This window comes from Echeneis naucrates, chromosome 9 (assembly GCF_900963305.1).
Source record: "Echeneis naucrates chromosome 9, fEcheNa1.1, whole genome shotgun sequence".
Lineage (NCBI taxonomy): Eukaryota > Metazoa > Chordata > Actinopteri > Carangiformes > Echeneidae > Echeneis > Echeneis naucrates.
The window spans coordinates 22,540,580-22,558,924 of NC_042519.1; the positions used below are offsets into that span (position 1 = coordinate 22,540,580).

The window sequence follows — 18,345 nt, forward strand, 5'->3', positions numbered from 1 at the left end:
GAAGGAACTCTTTTTGAGTGGAGTTGCTGTATAATCAACAAAAGGACGAAAGCATCATAGAGTTTGAACATGGCAGAATTTTCTAGAAACAATATTGTGATCCGTTCTTCTTGCTGAATTATTTGTTTGGATTTTTGGTGCCTGCGCTGAGCTGGACTGACGTTTTGCTCGGCAGCAGCCGGAGTCCTCGACTGGGAACGCTGCAAAAGTGCTGCAGTGAACCCATAAATTCATTATTTGATCACCTCATTAAATCTCTGAGGAAACTTGACACGATGGCGGTCCCTGCTGGCGGCGAACTTTATGCATCTGAAATTTGTTGAGGAAGAAGTCTGACATGCAGATTTTTACATGAAAAAAATCATTGTGTTATCAATTAGTTCTGCACCCTGAAGGATTTCTGGGAGTTTGTAAAAAAAAAAAAAAAACTGTTTAGAATAAAAATGTGTTTTGTGAGGTCACTGTGACCTTTAACCTTTGACCACCGATAATAAATAGTTTATAGAGTTGAATGAATGTTTGCACTCCAACAAAGCTTCCATGACGTCGTGAGGACACTGATTTGTCATTTTCACGACTCGGCACCCACGTGAGGACATCAGGTCCCCAAAAAGTAAATCGTTTCCTGTTTTTAATCCCGATCCAGTTCGTGGTGTTGTTCATCGATTTGGTTAGTTAGTACAAAGTGGTCGTGTATCAGCGTCTGGAAAACACTGAAAATGTTCAGAGCTGATATCTTATCGGTGGCGTCGAGGGTGGGGGGGCAGGGAGCGCACCACACACAGACACACACACAGAAAAGTGGCAGTCAGAATCGCTGTCAACACAAATACACGTCTTCCTGTGTAGAAACTCTGAAAGTATCTTGTCAGCAGTGGTGAAAGGTGGTTTACAGAGTGTGCGTAAGTGTGTTTATTTGTTAGCAGGCAGTCAGGCAGGCAGTGTGTAACGGATACTGCAACGTGCTTTAACACTCACAGTGTAAAGAAAAGTCGACAAAACCTCCCTAAAAGGAAGAAGCTGCCTGAGTCTGAGCTGCTGGAGCACAAAACCCAATTAGAGAGTACAGAGAAGGCTGATTGGATTATGAACACACACACACACACACACTTCGGTCTGTTTGGCTCCTTTAACATTTAGTCCTGTTCCACTTATTCTAATCAAGACTCTGAAGACGACCCAGATCTGAATGAGGGTTTCCTTATCGAGGGATTCGACACTTTGATCAAGGCTTCAGGGAAATACGCCGTTTCAGTGACGATGTATGTTAAACCGATCTGATTGATTCATTGAGAATCGGTTTTCTCTTTAACTTCCTCCGCCAACGCTCCCCTCGGGCTGAGTTTGTTGGCTGCCTGGTGTGTGTCGCACAATCGAGTCTGTTCATCTCAGACGTTGCTGCAGATGGCAACAGTGACCGAAGCCAAGCAGTGTCTGTGTGTTTTGTTTTTTTTTTTTCTTTTAAATAATATGAATATCTTTTCTGTCCTTGACGCACACTGCCGTTCTTATGTAATCTCAACTCTTTGTGCGTTCAGCAAAAAAAATCCACGACACTGCAGTCACTCACACACGATTCAACAGACGCAGCTGAGAAGAAGAGTATTTCGTTTTTGAGTGTAACTCACTTTCATCTCTGACCCACAAGGAGTCTTGGTGGTGGTGTGTGGTTGTGGCTCGAGGCAGCTGGGCGTTGTGTGATTGTAGTGTGGTGTGGTTGTGTTTACTGTAGCTTGTGCGCTTGCAGCTTAGCTCTGCTCTAATTGCCTTCTCATGCTTTGCACACACACACACACACAGACACACACGCTCATACCAAATGGCATATGTTATTTTTGTTGTGCAGCTCAGAGGGTAGAACGCGCACACACATACACACACACACACATACACACACACACACACACACACACAGCTGCTGCTCCTCTCACTCAGATAGCAGCCTGCCCTGCTTCCTGTGTCAGGTTCCCTTCGGCCGCTGAAGCTGTCAGAGAGCTGGCCCTCTGGTAATCCGTACATCCTCATCTGTGTGTGCCTGTGTGTGTTTGTGATGGGTGGCTGCCCTGTCTAGTCATTTTACACCCAAGGGTGATTTGCAAAGTTCCCATACTTGTTTTATGAGTGTTGGATTTAATTTTTATCATCTGGTGCTTCATATTTCTGAGAGCAGATGTATGTCACCGCTCCGGAGGTTTTTTCTTTTATTTATTTTATTTTAACACACATCGCTCGATAAAGGATCGCAGCACTGTTCCACCCTGAAAAGGAAGTTTTAGCCTGAGAGAGGAGATGTAAAACTACGCTTGAGATGGCTTATGGTTCTTAATGCCATAAATATTCTACTTAATTTAAAGGATTTCAGAAGTGTAAGCTTCGCTGACAGCGTCCTTGTCTGCTAGGAGCTAATGTGAGTGGTTTATTTTGGAATTTTTTCGCCGAATCAACACTCTGATGCTACAACAAGAGGATGATGACACGCAGAGCTAACAGGGCAAAGTGCTGTGAACTGTTAACGCTCTATAATCTGTGTTTAAAGTTAAACCTTGGCCGGGAATGTGCAACGTGACTCTGGTGAGCCGGTGATGCCGCCAACAGGACGTCCTGCGGCCGTTTGGTCTGAGGTTTCATGAAACGTGATCCAACTGTTTTTTGTTTGTTTTTTTTGTTTTTTTTCTTCGAGTGTGATTGCAGTTGTGTTGCAGCACGGAGCTCCGGCTCCGGCTCCTCTAGCAGCTGCCCCAAATTTAAAATTTGGTTACAGATTCAAAAGCTTTCCCCACAAGATATCTCAAAATGGGCCAGAAATCACTCGTCGTTAATATTTAACTGGTGTGGTGTTCTCTATGGAAGTCAGTGATTCTTTGTGAGACTTTGTGCTGTAGCTGGCCGATGGAGGGCATCCATCACCTGACGTGACTCCCAGAACACCTGAGTGGAGAATTATTGAGTCGGTAAAAGCGCCGTCCTCCTCGTGTTCAGGGAAGACTGGAACAGTAAGAGAGCGACTTCAAAGCTTCCCCTCACGCAGCTATCTGCATAAATGAATTATTTACCTTTTGTTTTGTTAGCCTAAAAGCTGTGGCTCTTTTCACCGCTGCCTGCGGAGGCGTTGATGCTCTCCGGAGGGACGGCGGCGGGTCCGTGGCCGAAAAACGGAGAGAGCCGAGCCGTGGGCCGACAGGAGCGACGAAACGGGAACAAATGAGACAGATTTGTCAGACAGATTCTGAATTATGCAATGCGGCGTCTTCGCCGAGTCTTTGCGAATGAATGCAAATGAGCTTTGTCAAATGTGAAGATCCTGTAAAACTAGATAATGAATGAGTCAGCTCCTTCAAAAGGCGCACAGTGAAAGCAAAGGAGGCTCTCGGAGTGAACGCTGGCAGCATGCATTATGTATCGCTGTCTGTACTCTCTGTGCACATACAGTACGTGGCAGTCACTTCTTCTTCTCGCTTCGCTGAATGCTCACCACACCTCTCTGACTCCCAGAAAATTGTTTCACTCTCCTTCTCGTCGGCCCGCCGATGAAATTTCGAAATCAAACTCAAGCTGAAGTGCGGCACAAATCGTCAGAGCGGCGATAAAACTTTTTCCTGGACTCCAGGCATCGATTTTTAATTAGAGCTAATGAGCATTGAGACGGGGGGTTATTGAGCAAAATGTTTCTGTATGCTCTTGATTTTGTTGCTCTACAGCAGCTAAAAAAAAAAAAAAGTCCCCTTTACGTCTTCACTCATTACTTATGCAGAATTATTTCCTTTGTGGGCGGTTTGTCTGCATGCTTTTTTGCCGCCGTTCAAAAAAATGATTATCTGTGTGTGCATTTCTATTCCCCACCCGTCTAAATGGGTCAGGGACTGTCAGTGCAGACTGGAGCAGGGCCCAAGGTTATTTCAGTTTGGCTCCTCCTACAGCACGCCGCTGTGGAGAAACTGCTTTCCTAAGACTCAAATCTTCGATATTTTCATGCCGAATTGAAGTTGAATTAATATTTTCACGAAGCAACTCAAGCTTGTTTCTCTTTCCGTCGGCCTCGGCGCTGATCTCTCTGTTTGCGGTGCACCCTGACTCTTTGGGCCATCTGTTTGATGATCCAGAACCCATTACCCGGCTCGATGCTGGCACTTGGCTGCAGCAGCAGCGATAGCAGTCGTGGTGGGTGGAGAGGGCAGACAGCTGGATTTATGGGTGCTGGGAGGCCAACGATCAGCCAGTCATTTGTTATGTCTTACCAGCAGGCCCTCTAATTGGACTGGAGGCACGGTGGGAAAGCTGAATCAATGAGCTAAGTCACAACTTTTAAACGAACCCCCCCCCCCCCCCAACACCCCTTCAGACAAATATCTACAGCTATTAGCATGACAATGCTAACCTCGTGGCAGAGGAGACTGCCTCCTGCTTTGCATTGCAGATTCCTCCGCTGTTTAATGGCCTGCATTGGTGGTCGGATAATGAATAACTCTCAGGACAGCGGTGGAAGTTTGAGGAGTCACCTCTTCGCTCTGAATAATTTGCCAAAGCTTTGATTAAATCAGGCTCTTTGGCAGAGGCCGTGACAGCTGTAGGCGTCCTTCAGCCGGCCGGTGCTGTAAACTTTGCTTGTTTTCACAGCTTGCTTCACAAGAAATTAGCATATAATCACTTGGCCGGAGTGAAAAGGATTGGTGAGATAAAGCAATTAAATCTGAAGCAAATTAATGTGTTTGAATTCATTTCAGCAGGGATTTACTGGGATGAAACAGGAGCGGCGCAGCTGTTGCCCTCTGAAAACCGAAATGCTAACACTCCTGGTGGAAGGGGGAACTTGAGCAAGAGGTTATTTCAAGTTATAACCTGTTATTGCTTTGTGCAAAAAAAAAAAAAAAAAAGAAGTCTAAACTTTTCTGTGCATCGCTCACATCAGATGAGCCACTCAAGCCCATATTTTTTATAGAGAAGGGATCAAAGAGCCGAATCTCCTCCGGCGTCCTTTAAACTCACAGATCTGACAAGTCTTTTTCATGTTTAGCAACTTCTTTTATGCTTTTACTAGAACTGAAGCAGGAAAGTCCTCATGTTTTTTCCAGAAAACGCTTTAAAAGTTCTCGGGGATTCAAATCTCACTCTGATATTAAGGTCATGTTGAACAAAGCATTGTTAACGTTTTTCTGTCGGAGTAAATTCATCGGCTTACATTGATTTGCTCCAGCTCTGCTAATTCCCTCTTGTATTACAGAAACCTGACCCAGTTGTGTGTTGTTGTGCAAACAAGTACACACACACACACACACACGATCAGGTCGATTAGCTGTAAATAGAAATCTGTGCTGACAGGACCAGGAGAGAAACCTGCTCGTCTTTGGGCTTTTGTTTTTGCGGCGCTCTGAAGCTTCTCTGTCTGAAGCGAAGCCTTTTCTGGGCTGCCGTAAAGCGCCGTGTCCCCAGATCGAAGTTTCCTCAGTAATAGCTTTACTTTCCATCGGCTCTGGCCCAATTTTATCCCAATTACATTTTGCTAGATGAGCAGGCTGCCTCTCTTCACGCTCCAGAGAGAGTCCAGGCTGTGTTTGACTCAGTCCTTTAGTCCTCCGGAGGATTTTAAATGAATCTGCTTTGTCGACCGCCGCGGTACGCCCCCCTCCATCTTTATATATCTGAGGAGGATGCAGGTTTCTCTTCCACTTCCATCCAGCGTGAGCTTCATTCAGGCGGACACACTCCTCACTGGGAGATTCCCAGTGTGACCACAATGTTCTCAGGTTGTCTGCTGAGCAAAGTATTGGAGGTGAAAGCTGCACTTTGGTAATCACTTAGTTTCCCCTTCATCGACAAAAACACACAGACAGACGCTCCGTCTGAGATAAAACAAGAGAGGATCATAAATAATACCCTGAAAAAGGAGTCGGTGCTTCTCAGATTAATGACTCATTAACCAATTAATTAACTGACAGGAAGGAAATCAAATAGTTTGGCATTGATTTGGTGTTTTTGTCAAATGATTACATTTTAAAATGTAAAGAATATAATTCATCCACAAAGCTGGAAAATGCTTTTAAGACTGTTTGTAACCCAGCTTGTTTTTTCTCAGCGGACCACACAGCAGGTTTTAGCATTCACGATACATGCGAGCCGACACAATAAATATAATTAGCTGATTAAATTGTTATTAGTTCATTGCTCCTTGAAGCAACGTATTGAGAACAGCATTTGTTGTGTTGTTAAGGAGGATTAGTTTCTTTGTTTTAGAAACAGATTATTTTTTTGTGTTGTGGACTCGACCAGCAGCTTTTATTGCCGGAGTAAATAATGAATCCATGATTAAAATAATCACAAGCTGGTGAGCTCGGTGCGGACTGTCCTCGACATTCTGGCTTTGTTTGGACGACGTTAAGCGCCCACATATCATTAACTGTGACCGACGACATTGATTTCTTTGAACTTGCTCCACGGCCACCGATGCTTTATTCACTTCATTTCACATTATTCAGTTTGTAGTAGATTCGAAGGGACGAGCCGTCAGCCGAAGGCCCACACACTCCGGCGCCGCGCTGCCCCATAAAGCAGTCTCTACCGGGACGTACTCTGTGTGAAAGTTATGGATCTATTTTTTGCTTTATGGAATCGGGAGACGTGCGGCCGTGTTGGCTGAGCCGGCTCGGGCCTAAATCAAATCTGAGGCAGAGAATGAGATTAAAACCCTCGACGCCTCAGACGTGTAGTCAGCAGGGCCGAGCTACGGCTCCCTGTAGAGGACGGTCTCATCGGGAGGAGGTGGCGGCGGCGGCGTGGTGGGGGTGGGGCTGCCATTAGTACTCTGTGTACCTCCCCTGGCTCGGGCTTGTCAGAACAGGGGGGGGCAGCGAGGTGAGGTAAGAGGCAGTCCAGGTTTTGACGGGATATTTTTGCTCTTTGGCCCCCCCGACTGCTTTAAGAAGTCCATTTCACAGCGAACTCGGGGTCAATCTCATTCTGCTCAGGAAGTAAACAGGACCCCCCACCCCCGAGACCGAGCCTGAAATGGATGGTCCAGTCAGACCTGTTAGCTGCTGGGCTAAATTTTACACCGCTCTATTAAAGACCTAATGGCATGAATGGCAGCCACACACACACTTATTATTAACCTCTGTGACCTCTTTAGCTGTTTTAAGTCAAAGGAATTCAAATCCTTCATGTGAAGGTCTTGTTCGCACACACACACACACACACACACACAAACTATTTAAGTATAAAGTTTATAAGTGGAATGAACCATCTTCTTAGAGCTATAATGTCACTGACGTTATATTTCCTTTAAATTTTTGTCGAGCTTGTTGTTTTTTTTTAAGCTTTCAAAAATCTAAACTTCAATCCACTTTCTCCAAGCAGAGAATTCCAGAGTAGACCGGAGTTCTGTTTGAAAGCTTTCTGGTAAAGGGAACATTGTCACCGCTTTGGAGATCATCACCTTTCAGAGATATTGGCCGTTATGGTGGATCGGCTCTGAAAAGTTTCCGTTAAGGATGTCACTTTGGCCCCCTCAATGGAAAACTTATGGATTCACCGAAAGGTCGGAGAAGTCCGCGGGCCTCGGAGACCGTGACAAACCGATATCGCTCCTCCTTCTAAATTGGTTTTCGCAGTCAGAACTCATTTACCTGGTGGACAGATTCTCTTTCCTGCGGTGCTGTAACCAGACTGGTGGCGGGGGGGCAGCTTGATACCAGGATGCAGCGAATCTGGCTTTGCTTTTCATTCCTCCTGGCTTGTTTCTTTCAGAGATGCGAAAGCAGTTTTTGCCGCTCAGCACGTTCACTTCTGACAAATCTGGAGCTTTGTTCCTGATCAATCCTCCCTGGTAGCGCTCAGCCAATGGATGGATGTGTTGTGTGCCCGTGTTTAAGTACGGCACATTTGTCTCCATTACTGCGAGCAAGACAGCAGTTGCCATGTTCTCCTGCCCGCCCCCCCAGGTGGAAACACGTCCAACTGGAGCTGGAGTGAACCTGAACCTCTGCGTGCGCTCACCTTTACATTTAGTTGGATGTCGCACTTGAATGAATGCTAAACGGGCCGTGACTCTCTCATATCTCATTTTGTGACGGAGGGATGTGCAGAAAAATTGAGTTATTCTGGCAGATACTGCCGCTGCATCACGACTTCAGTTGGAACTGTCACTTTTGTATTCAATTTTTTATTGTAAAAAAGCATAAAGATGATGATTTCTGCTCCGTCTGTGCCGAACGAGGATGCTCATTTACATTCGGAGTGATATAATCTGCTGCATTTTGGCTTCATCAAAAAAGAGGAGAAGAAGAAAGACGTTGCACACCTTTCACTTCCTCTTCCAATCATCTGTTCAATTAACACTCAATTAAGCTTAATTGTCTGTGGTTGTGATTATTTATGAAAATCCACAGGCTCCTGATTCCTGGCCCGCACTTTGTTTACACATATCTGACATTGTGTGTGGCAGCCAATAAACCTAAATCATTGTTTCATTGTGCGTTTGTGTGTCTGTGTAAATATTTTCTGAGGTTTGAGCGTTCGACCTGACACCCGTGATCCTCCGTGAGCCAGAACATAAACGTCGAGTGCATTAATGCGCATCAACTCATCGCACATCTGGCCACAGCTGTGCAGGAGCGCACACTCGCAATCCCGCAATCAAACACACTTTTGCAGGCGCATAAATGGCTCCAACGCTACGGGGAACATATCGACTCACATTCTCTCTCCAGGGGTGCCATTCCCCTCAGCTGGCTGCCTGCGCTAATTAAAATTTCATTCTGTGGTGCTCTCCTTTCCTGACTGTGTCTTTCAACATGACCTATAGCAGTTTCCTACGTCTTCGCCGCATGCTCACTGCGTGACTTTCTTGTGTACTTTAATTCAATTATGGAGAGGAGTCGTACAAATTAAGCCTGGCTCTCATTTTTCTCTGAAATTCAAAGTGCCAGTTCAGGGATTCTCGGAGCATGAAAGGATAATTGGAGACTTGGATCTTATTTTCATGATATTTAATCCAGTTGGAAACCATCCATCAGGTTAGGCAAATTTATTTTGAAGAGAAACATTAGGTGAACAGCAAAGTCATTACCCAAAAAGTGAACATCCATTTTACCGGTTGCATTTCTTCCTGCTGTTGTGTTCACAGTTTTGAATGATTGTTGCAAACATATTGTCAGCTTGGCGTCCAAAAACAGCAGCGGACAAACTGACAGTCTGTTTCCATCCCTTTTTGTCATCCCTCTGCCTGTTTCTCAGCACGGCAGAAGCTGTTGTTTTCCTGTCAGCATCCACTAACTACAAAAATAAGAGCCTTGCTATAATAAATCCGGAGCGCTGTGAGCTTTGGTGGACCTTTAGAGGGGCTCCTAATTGATTCGAGTGAGGTGTGTGGCTCGATTTTATATATTTTTTTTAAATTCTTGTAGTCTCAAAGAACGCTGTCACGTTACAGGAGGCTGTAATGTGCTGTGTGACTCCACTTAGTGGCTTTTTTTTTCTAAACGTGCCAGAACATTTTCCTGCTGTTGCTGTTTTTCACGTTATTGTCTGATAATAATACATTTGCATGACGGCCAAGACCTCCATGTGCGCACAGACCAAAATTATTACCTTGACTTTGCTTAAAACAGCCCGACTGCACATTTGATATGACTTCAGCGATACAACCAGGACTCTCTGCAAAGCAAATCATGAATTCATGTCTTCCTACTTTTTGATAGCAACACTGCAGCTGCCTTCATCAAAGCTGTCTTTATTTCTGATGCAGAAACTTTACGATGGATCAACCAGTGAAAAAGAACATATGGGATATGAGCTCTTACCGTTTGAACCCACAAATATTACGGCATCCATGATTTCATTACACTATATTTTATTTATGCTTGGCACATTTGAGCGAAGCCCGTCGAGCTTCGAAGAGAGATGAATGCAAATTTAGCGTGTCTGTAATTCCCACTGTTGGAAAAGCTTCTTGTGTCAGCACATGTGTGGCTGTTCTGGTCCTGCTTGTTAACCCGAGGCCAACGAACAGGTCTGCTGTGGTTACCGTCTCAAACGGAGCAGAGCCCTCCACATGGGACAGTCCCATCGTCCACAGCTGCTAACGGATATTCCTGTCACGAAACGGTTATTAATCATCCCGCTAAATCAGATTTATGAAGAGTAAGGCGATATATCTGAGCATACGCAGCCGCTGGAATATTGATTTAACTTTGGCTTTAAGCTAGCCATAAGACATTGTCAGCTAACTGTTATGAGCTATTGACAAACAGCAGGGACGCTAACGGGTGCAGCCAAATGGCACGAGTGATCTCGGGCCTTTTCTGCCTCCTCTGGCCGCTCTCCTGGTCCAGCTGGCCGCGGTGTGCAAGGTTTTTAATCAACAGCGAAGCAGTTTCATTTCGCCTGCAGCAGAAATCCTTCAGCCTTAAGTACAGAGGATGATAAGAGTTCAAAGAACGAAATGGTTTTCTCACAGCCGGTCTCACATTTTTGCAGACTAGAGCAGTAAAACTTAAAACGAGACTTCATAGGGCGGGTAATACAAGCTGAAACGTTCCTGCTGAATGTAATCTTCATGCACTGTCTCTTAGATTCACTTTTTTGTCTGCCAGTTACTTTTTATATATATATTTATATGCATATGTGCCATTTTCACAGACTATTAGGGAGGCAGAGAGTGAAATCCAGACCTGTGGAATCAGTCACATTAATATGCACAAAGAGGCCCGGTGTTATACGATGACTGTCAGTCGCTCCGGCTGTCAACATAAAGATGACATGTGGGCGAGTTAGGGTGAAAATGGAGCGTGAGAGAGGGATTTTATTTTGCCCTGTGTAATGTTTTATGTCTTTTATTGTTACGACAGAACAACACATCATGGAGGCCCGAGTCATGTCGGGAGTGTACCTGCTACGGCGACGTGGCCATCTGCGAGGCCGTCCGCTGCCCCAACATGCAATGCGACTTCAAGAGGGTAAGAGCTTTTTGTGCTTATTCCGAATTGTAACTCACACATGTATATTTTAAATGTCGAGCAAATGAGACAGAGCCATCATTCCTTTTGCATATGAAACCCAAAGAGTTCCACTTTCATATCTCCCACTCATGTACAAGGTCATGAACTTTTTTAAGGTGGCGCAGCAGTTTCTGTATGATTAAAAAAAAAAATGTGCAGAAGAAAAACTAGATTTGTTTTTGTCTTTCACTTTCTAGGAATTTATTGGACATAAATCTATATGTATTATTCAAATATGGGATCTAAGTGTTGTCGTGATGTATAAAAAAAACCAAAGAAAGGGTTACCTGGTCAGGAACGCCGACCTTTAAATGTTCAGGAAACCAAAGTCTCAAAGTTTAGAACCTCTTTCAGGAACCCGGTAAATCGGTTTGGCCTTCCGGGAAGAGTCAGCGAGTCGACGGGCTGATGGTCAGTCAAGTCTGTCGATGGCGCCGTTTCATTTGCCACAGTGGTGACTGTTGGAAGGTTGTTAGCTCCAGTCTACCGTTTTCTTTCTTTCTTTTTTTTGTTGGTTTGAATTAACAGGGACGTGTTTTCAAAGCTCTTTTTCGCTCTATCTGTCCGCCTGCTTCCTAAATGTGGTTTAAACGTGAAGCCTGTGGTCACGCCATCAAATCCAAAACCAACCCCGTGCTAAGCCAACAATCAGTGTCTAATGAATTCCACTCTGCTGGCTAGCAATCCTTTGTTAATTAAAAATTAGTCATCATGGTCACCAAGCCGTGCGCTCCTTCTATTTAAAAAGCTCTTAAAATGCGACTCCCCCTTCACCTACGATGTGATAAAAATCTACTCTGGTTCTTATTATCTGCCCGGCTCAGAATCAAGGCTTTAAATACATCAGCTCAAACCTGCCTCTTTGGAAAATCCATTGCTAAATTTCTCACCGGAGCTCTGGGTTAATAATCTACCACAGGCCTGATGTCGCTACTGAAAACAACAACAGTAAACAGGAAGTAACACAAACTGATAAGGGATAAGATCAGCCTGAGGAAACGGAGCGGAGGCATCCTGGTCATTCACTTGAATTTACATGATATGATCGAAATGTTGTTGTTTTATTATCACTGCGTCAAACACGCAGCGGGAAACAGATGTCTCTGTAATGTCCGATTTTATTCTGTTGGCCAGAAGAATTTAAAACGTTGAGACGATTAAGAAGATGTAGATGTAGAAGATTTGCGTTACACAACAAAAATAATTTGTTAACGTCGTTGAAAAGATGACATCCGGAGCACAGAGGATAAAAAAATGGACGTAGATCTGTTCACCCTTCCTTCCATCCATCAGGGGCGACCGGTTGTATTGAATTTTATGGGAAAATGGCTTTATTACTCAGTCAATCATTAGTGCCTAATCATATATTTTAACCCCCCCCCCTTTTTTTTTACTGCTACAGTTTCATCATTAATTAATAAAGACATGCATGCAGCTCAATTTAGACATGACACTGTTCATTGTGTAGTTCTGTTGTGTAAAGTAAATAAGTGAAGTGTTAATGTAAAATAACTCATTTGTTGATGGTCAGTGTGCTCGCAGGTTGATATAATTTTATAATCAGGCAGTCCATCTCCTCACTGTTTTCTACAGTGACGCTCACATAATTCAAATTTTCCGAGTGCATTAGGAGGAAACCTTGAGCGCTGATGAACGAACTCCAACAGACTCTCTCTTTATTTGGAGCGGTAGAATCTCAAATTGACTGAAAACCTTTTAGTATGAGCATTTTTCTTTTTTTTTTTTTTTTCTGGGGCGGCTGAGGGTGCAGAGACGAATGAAAAGATGAAAGATGACAAAAAGACGCTGGAATGTAAAGAGCAATATTAAAAAAAAAAAAAAAAAAAAAAGACATTTGCAAGTTTTTGTTTTGTTTTTTTTTCGTTAGTTTGAAATTTATCAGCAGGAATTTTCCAGATGCTTGCGAATTCTTTCTCTGCCTGCGAGTTGGAAGCGGTGGGTGATAAATGTTGAGCTGAAAGTAAACTGCTGCCCAGCACACTCTGTTTTATTTCCTGTCCTTGCGATTCACTCTGCACATTTGTTCAGCACTCGACCTGCTTGTCTGACGTTGCTGATTCATTGTGTTTTTGTTTAGTTGTTTTTGTCTTCATACACTGAAGGTTGTCTTCTCAAAATGTATTCCTCCCCCTCCTTTTTTTTTTTTATCTATTCCATATCATTTGTATTCTAAAAATTAATTGACCAACTCGCGTGTGCGGCCTTTTGTCTGCATTCCTGTTTATTTCCTGTTGTATCTGAATTGAAATATCATGTGTTGTGATGCTTCCACGGTGCGATGTGTTTTGTGCACTCTATGCACGCCCCACAGACTCCTCACATATTCATCCCTGTCGGTTCTATTGTGTTATTTGTGTCACATGTGGGCTAATTTCCATGGAAATTAGACTACAACCGGCAGCTTCATGAATTCCCGCTCCTCAAAGGAAATCACATCTATTTCCTTCTTGGCGGATTTGTGTTGTGTTGTGTTGCTGCTGTGATCATGCTGGATGTGTATGTGTTTGTTTGTTTTTTTTTTATAAAAGGGTGACCATCTGAAGATCCCTGCCAATGAGTGCTGTCCGGAGTGCGTCTCCCCGTCCCAGGGATCCTGTCACCACGAGGGAGTCCTTTATGGAGTGAGTGACCTCCTCTGCTTTTCCAAACATTATATTCTGTGTAATTGTGCGTACAAAGAAGATGCAGGATCTGTGGAACTCTCTTTGCTCTCTGCACAAAATCTGTTAACGAAAACATCTGCTGTTTAAAGTTTGCTGTGAAAGCACCGGACCAGAGCCCTGTTGGACACCTTTAGGCCTTTAGGACAGAAAATAAGAACTGTGAGGAAACTTACTGCCTGATATTTGTGCTGTTAATGTTCGGATGTTTTTGTGGCTGAGCGGATCCCAAACCTTGAAACGAAATCCTGAAACCAGAGATGGAAAAACCTCCTGTCTGGTGGTAAATCCTGTACTTTTTAACATTCTAGCTATTCTCTGTCTTGTTGATCTTCGTTCGAGGGTCCTCCTGCTTAATGAGCCGGGCGCTTTGGCAGCCGTTTTGGACAATACGCGTCCTACAAAGAACAAAAACAGTTTATCTTTTTTTCTTCTGCTGGGTTTCTCGCTGAAGTGGCACTTTCACAGCTCCGAGAAGGAGCCTGAAGAGGAGTCGTGGCTTTTTGAGGGTTTGTTTTTTTCTTTCTGTGGCCAGGCTGGTATTGCTCTGCTGCTCCTTTCTCACACACAGAAAAAGAGAAATGAAGTCGTACTCTTTCTTTCAGACATCACCAGGTCACAGAGGAGATTTGGACCGTAAAAACAACCCCCAAAAAAACAAACTCTATTATAAATGGTACAAATATGTGTCACAGAAATCTTTCCAGGCTGAAAAAGCATTCTCATCAATGCTCCAGTAAAACCCAGACTGATGAATGATGTCGTGCGAAGCAGAAAGAGGTTTTTAATGCAGGTTTCACGGCCTGACACCGCAGAGAAGAGAGCGCAGTCTGATCTGACTGCGGGCAACATCCACACACTGGTATCTCATTTCTGCTGGAAAAACACCAAACCTACACAGCTCATCCACGCATGGATGTATAGGTAACTGTAATTAACTCCCTGAAGAGATGGTTGCATAAGTCAGAAGTCACAGAGAAGCGTCTTCACGGTTTCAGAATAAAACGTTAGGAGGAAATACACACAGAAATCCGGAAAAGGCTCGCAGTTGAACTCCAGCTGGCGCTGCAGCTGAGCCAGCAGCAGAACTGCTCTTCTGGAACGACTTACTGTACAAACTGAAATTAGACATCTGCACTTCAGCGTTTGGAGTTTCAGACACGGCGGTAATGCCCCTTCACGCTGTGCCTCCTCATCTGCCCTCTTCTTTTCACTCCTTTGGTTTGTTTGTTTGTTTGTCACGTCATCGTTCCTCCCCTCACCCTTGTTTGTCGTTCAGCGTTAGATTTGTCTGCTCCAAAGAGAAAAAAGAAAGCTTTCCTCATCCCACATGTCTGTCGGCTCTTTGTTTCCCTTTTTATTCCCTCCTCTGGATGTGAATTTGATGCATAACTGTCTGTCTCTTTCGTTCTGCTTCCTGCAGCACGACAGCCAGTGGAGCCCGTCGCCCTGCACGCAGTGTGTTTGCTCCGGAGGGAGCGTGTCCTGCAGCGTCCCCTCGTGCCCTGAGCTCAGCTGCCCCGGGGACCAAAGCCTCTTCACCCCCGCCGGGGAGTGCTGCCCCAAGTGTGGCCATAACGGAGGTGAGGACGTGAGACTTGAAAAGGCTGACATCGTGCCCCACGATTTCACGGCCTTGGAGACAGATTGGATTATTTATCATTTTTATGAATAGCACTTTTGCTCTCTCGGGTCCAAAGGTTGTATTGTAAATCCACAGAGAACTGTGAGCAACATTCAAAGGCCCCTTATTGTAATTCAGTCAGGTTTATACCTTCCACAAAGACGCATGAAGGATGTTTTCAGGTTGCTGTGATAAATAACACAACGGGGCTCGTTGTGTGTGTGTCACTGCGTCTGGACATCAGCTTTGCCCCACTTTGACTTAGGCCGCGTTGTTGTGAGGCGACTGTGCGATTGTTGAGCTCCAAGGTCACGGAAGATGGAAGGTAGGCAGACAGAAGTGAATATTTTATCTCGCATACAAGCTGAAAAAGAAAAACGACAACTGGGTTTGGGCGAAGATTGTGTTGGTCTCTCACAAACTGACAAACAAGATCTCATATTGCTTGAGACATTTCCCCGGTTTTTCCAGATAAAAGCGTTGAAACAGCCGGAGCTTTTGTGGGTTTTAGTTTGATTTGTGCGTCTGCGGAGTCAGCAGTGATGTTTGTTATCATCATCGGCAGTCGAAGGTACTAGATGGAGAAACAGAGCTGAATCCCCAACCCCCAATGAAAACAAAAAACTTTATCGTACATGTCAACAGGATGTTGTCGTGAGTTTTTCTCAGCGAGCAGGTCAGCCGGAGACGAGCCGAAAGGTTCATCTGTACTCTGATGAAGTCTGCGAGCTTCTATGATGCAGCTCAGCGGTTAGCAGCTAATTAGCAACACTTTTTTTTTTTTTTTTTTTTTGCCCTGACTGTAAATCAATGAGTGTTCGGCCAAACAGCGCTCCAACAGTCAGCTCATTATCTGACACCTGTTCTGACTGTGAACTCGTGCTGTGTGTGTGTCAGAGTCCTGCTCCTGGCAGGGCGTTGTGTACAGGGATGGCGAGGAGTGGAAGTCCAGCCTCTGCTCCAGATGCGTCTGCAGCGACGGGGAGGTGCGGTGTTCGGTGGCAGAGTGTCAGCCGGTGGCCTGCGGACCGGTGAGTCTCCAGATTTAGAAGGAACAGCCTGACGTGATGTGATTGTTTTTAAAGCGAGAATAGAAACCACGCTGAGCACAAATGACCTTATTTTCTGTTCCAGTGTTTCCATCGTGGGTGATTTAACTGCCGGATCGCTCTGAGCAATGTTTCAGAAATACGGATCCATCTCTTGACCTGTGTTTATTCTATATATACACATATATTCTATCAAAATGAAGTAGATAATATAAAGTCACGGAGGGTCGGGGATCTCTCACAGGAGTTTGAATAAAGAAAAGCAAGAGAATATTATAGTTTATGTCATTAATGACAAATATCCGCCTTTCAACCTCTCAAATTCCGACTTTTTTTTTTATATATTTATACAAATATACAAATATTTGTATATTTAGTTTTAAAGCAGTTAGAAAATCATTTTAACGGCAATCAATGATGGAAAATGACCAATAACTGGATCAATGTCTGTATCGCCGTGATTAGAAGGTAAAAGGTCAAGTCCCAGCTGATATTGACGGAGAGATATTTCCAATATTTTTCCTGCTCTCTACCATTTCGGCAGCTTCTTCTCGGTGAAATAAACAAGATGAAATGTGTGTGTTGCTGGAATGTGTGATTCACCGCACAGCAGCACTTCCTGTCGGCACGCCAAGCGAGGTCAGGCACCTTTCTGAGCGCCGCAGGCCAAACTGAGACGGATCTTATCTGGCTCTTCTCAGTCTATATTTAAAGTGTTTGAACTAATAGAAGGATATTATTCCAAAGAACGAGCCGGCGGATTTGTGCTTTTGTTATTTGAGGCCATCTGTCTCTCTCTCTCTGCTTTATTTCAGCACGAGAACTTGGTGATTCAGCCGGGCCGCTGCTGTCCTCAGTGTGTGTCCAACCCCTGTTTGTCAGCTGGGAAACAGTACCAGGTGGGCTGTTGTGTGTCTGCTGTGTGTGTGTTTGCTGATTAAAAAAAAAGGTGTGTATTTGCACCTGCTATCCTGTGGATTTGTGCATAAATCCTCCATTTTACAAAGCGTCTGTCAGTGTGTGTCTGTGTGTGTGTGTCTGTTTGTGGCAGCTCATGAATCTGAACTGAGGGGAGCTGTCACATGTTGTGAATTATTTTGTGTGTTTCTATGCCCAATCTATTGTGTTTTTGTGACAATGGGGAGATTTCGACAAATGAATATGTGTGTTTGTGTTTTGATACTGAGCTGAAAGTGGCCTAAGCTTCCTCCTCTCCTCCTCTCTCCTTCCTCTCTCCTCCTCTCCTCCTCTCCTCCTCTCTCCTCCTCTCCTTCCTCTCCTCCTCTCCTCCTCTCCTCCTCTCCTCCTCTCTCCTCCTCTCGTCATCTCCTCCCCTCCTTCCTCCTCTCCTCCTCTCTCCTCCTCTCCTTCCTCCTCTCCTCCTCTCTCCTCCTCTCCTTCCTCTCTCCTCCTCTCTCCTCCTCTCCTCCTCTCCTCCTCTCCTCCTCTCTCCTCCTCTCCTTCCTCTCTCCTCCTCTCTCCTCCTCTCCTTCCTCTCTCCTCCTCTCTCCTCCTCTCCTTCCTCTCCTCCTCTCTCCTCCTCTCTCCTCCTCTCCTTCCTCTCCTCCTCTCTCCTCCTCTCCTCTCTTTCCTCCAATAATCTCGGTTTTCATCTCCTCATCTATCTGCTCTGCTTCCTCCTCACAACATAACACACAGTCTCTCTCTGTCTGTATCTCTCTCTCTCTCTCTCTCACTCTCTCTCTCACACTCTCTCTCTCTCTCCCTCTCTGTCTCTCTCTCTATCTCTCTCTCTCTCTCTCACTCTCTCTCTCACACTCTCTCTCTCTCTCTCTCTCTCTCTCTCTCTCTCTCTCTCTCTCTCTCTTTCTCACTCTGTCTGTATCTCTCTCTCTCTCTCTCTCACTCTCTCTCTCACACTCTCTCTCTCTCTCCCTCTCTGTCTCTCTCTCTATCTCTCTCTCTCTGTCTGTATCTCTCTCTCTCTCTCTCTCTCTCTCTCTCTCTCTCTGTCTGTATCTCTCTCTCTCTCTCACTGCCAA

General features: G+C 44.8%; 1 protein-coding gene across 2 annotated transcripts in view; it reads left to right on the forward strand.

Annotated features, from left to right (window-relative positions):
- The window catches only part of fras1 (Fraser extracellular matrix complex subunit 1), a 162,762-nt gene that overhangs the window by 39,429 nt on the left and 104,988 nt on the right, over nt 1-18,345 (forward strand). For both annotated transcript variants that reach the window (XM_029510392.1, XM_029510393.1), the window contains exons 3-7: nt 10,839-10,946; nt 13,538-13,630; nt 15,093-15,252; nt 16,191-16,324; nt 17,158-17,241. In XM_029510392.1, the coding sequence (XP_029366252.1) occupies nt 10,839-10,946; nt 13,538-13,630; nt 15,093-15,252; nt 16,191-16,324; nt 17,158-17,241 (579 nt within the window). The remainder of the gene's footprint in view (nt 1-10,838; nt 10,947-13,537; nt 13,631-15,092; nt 15,253-16,190; nt 16,325-17,157; nt 17,242-18,345) is intronic.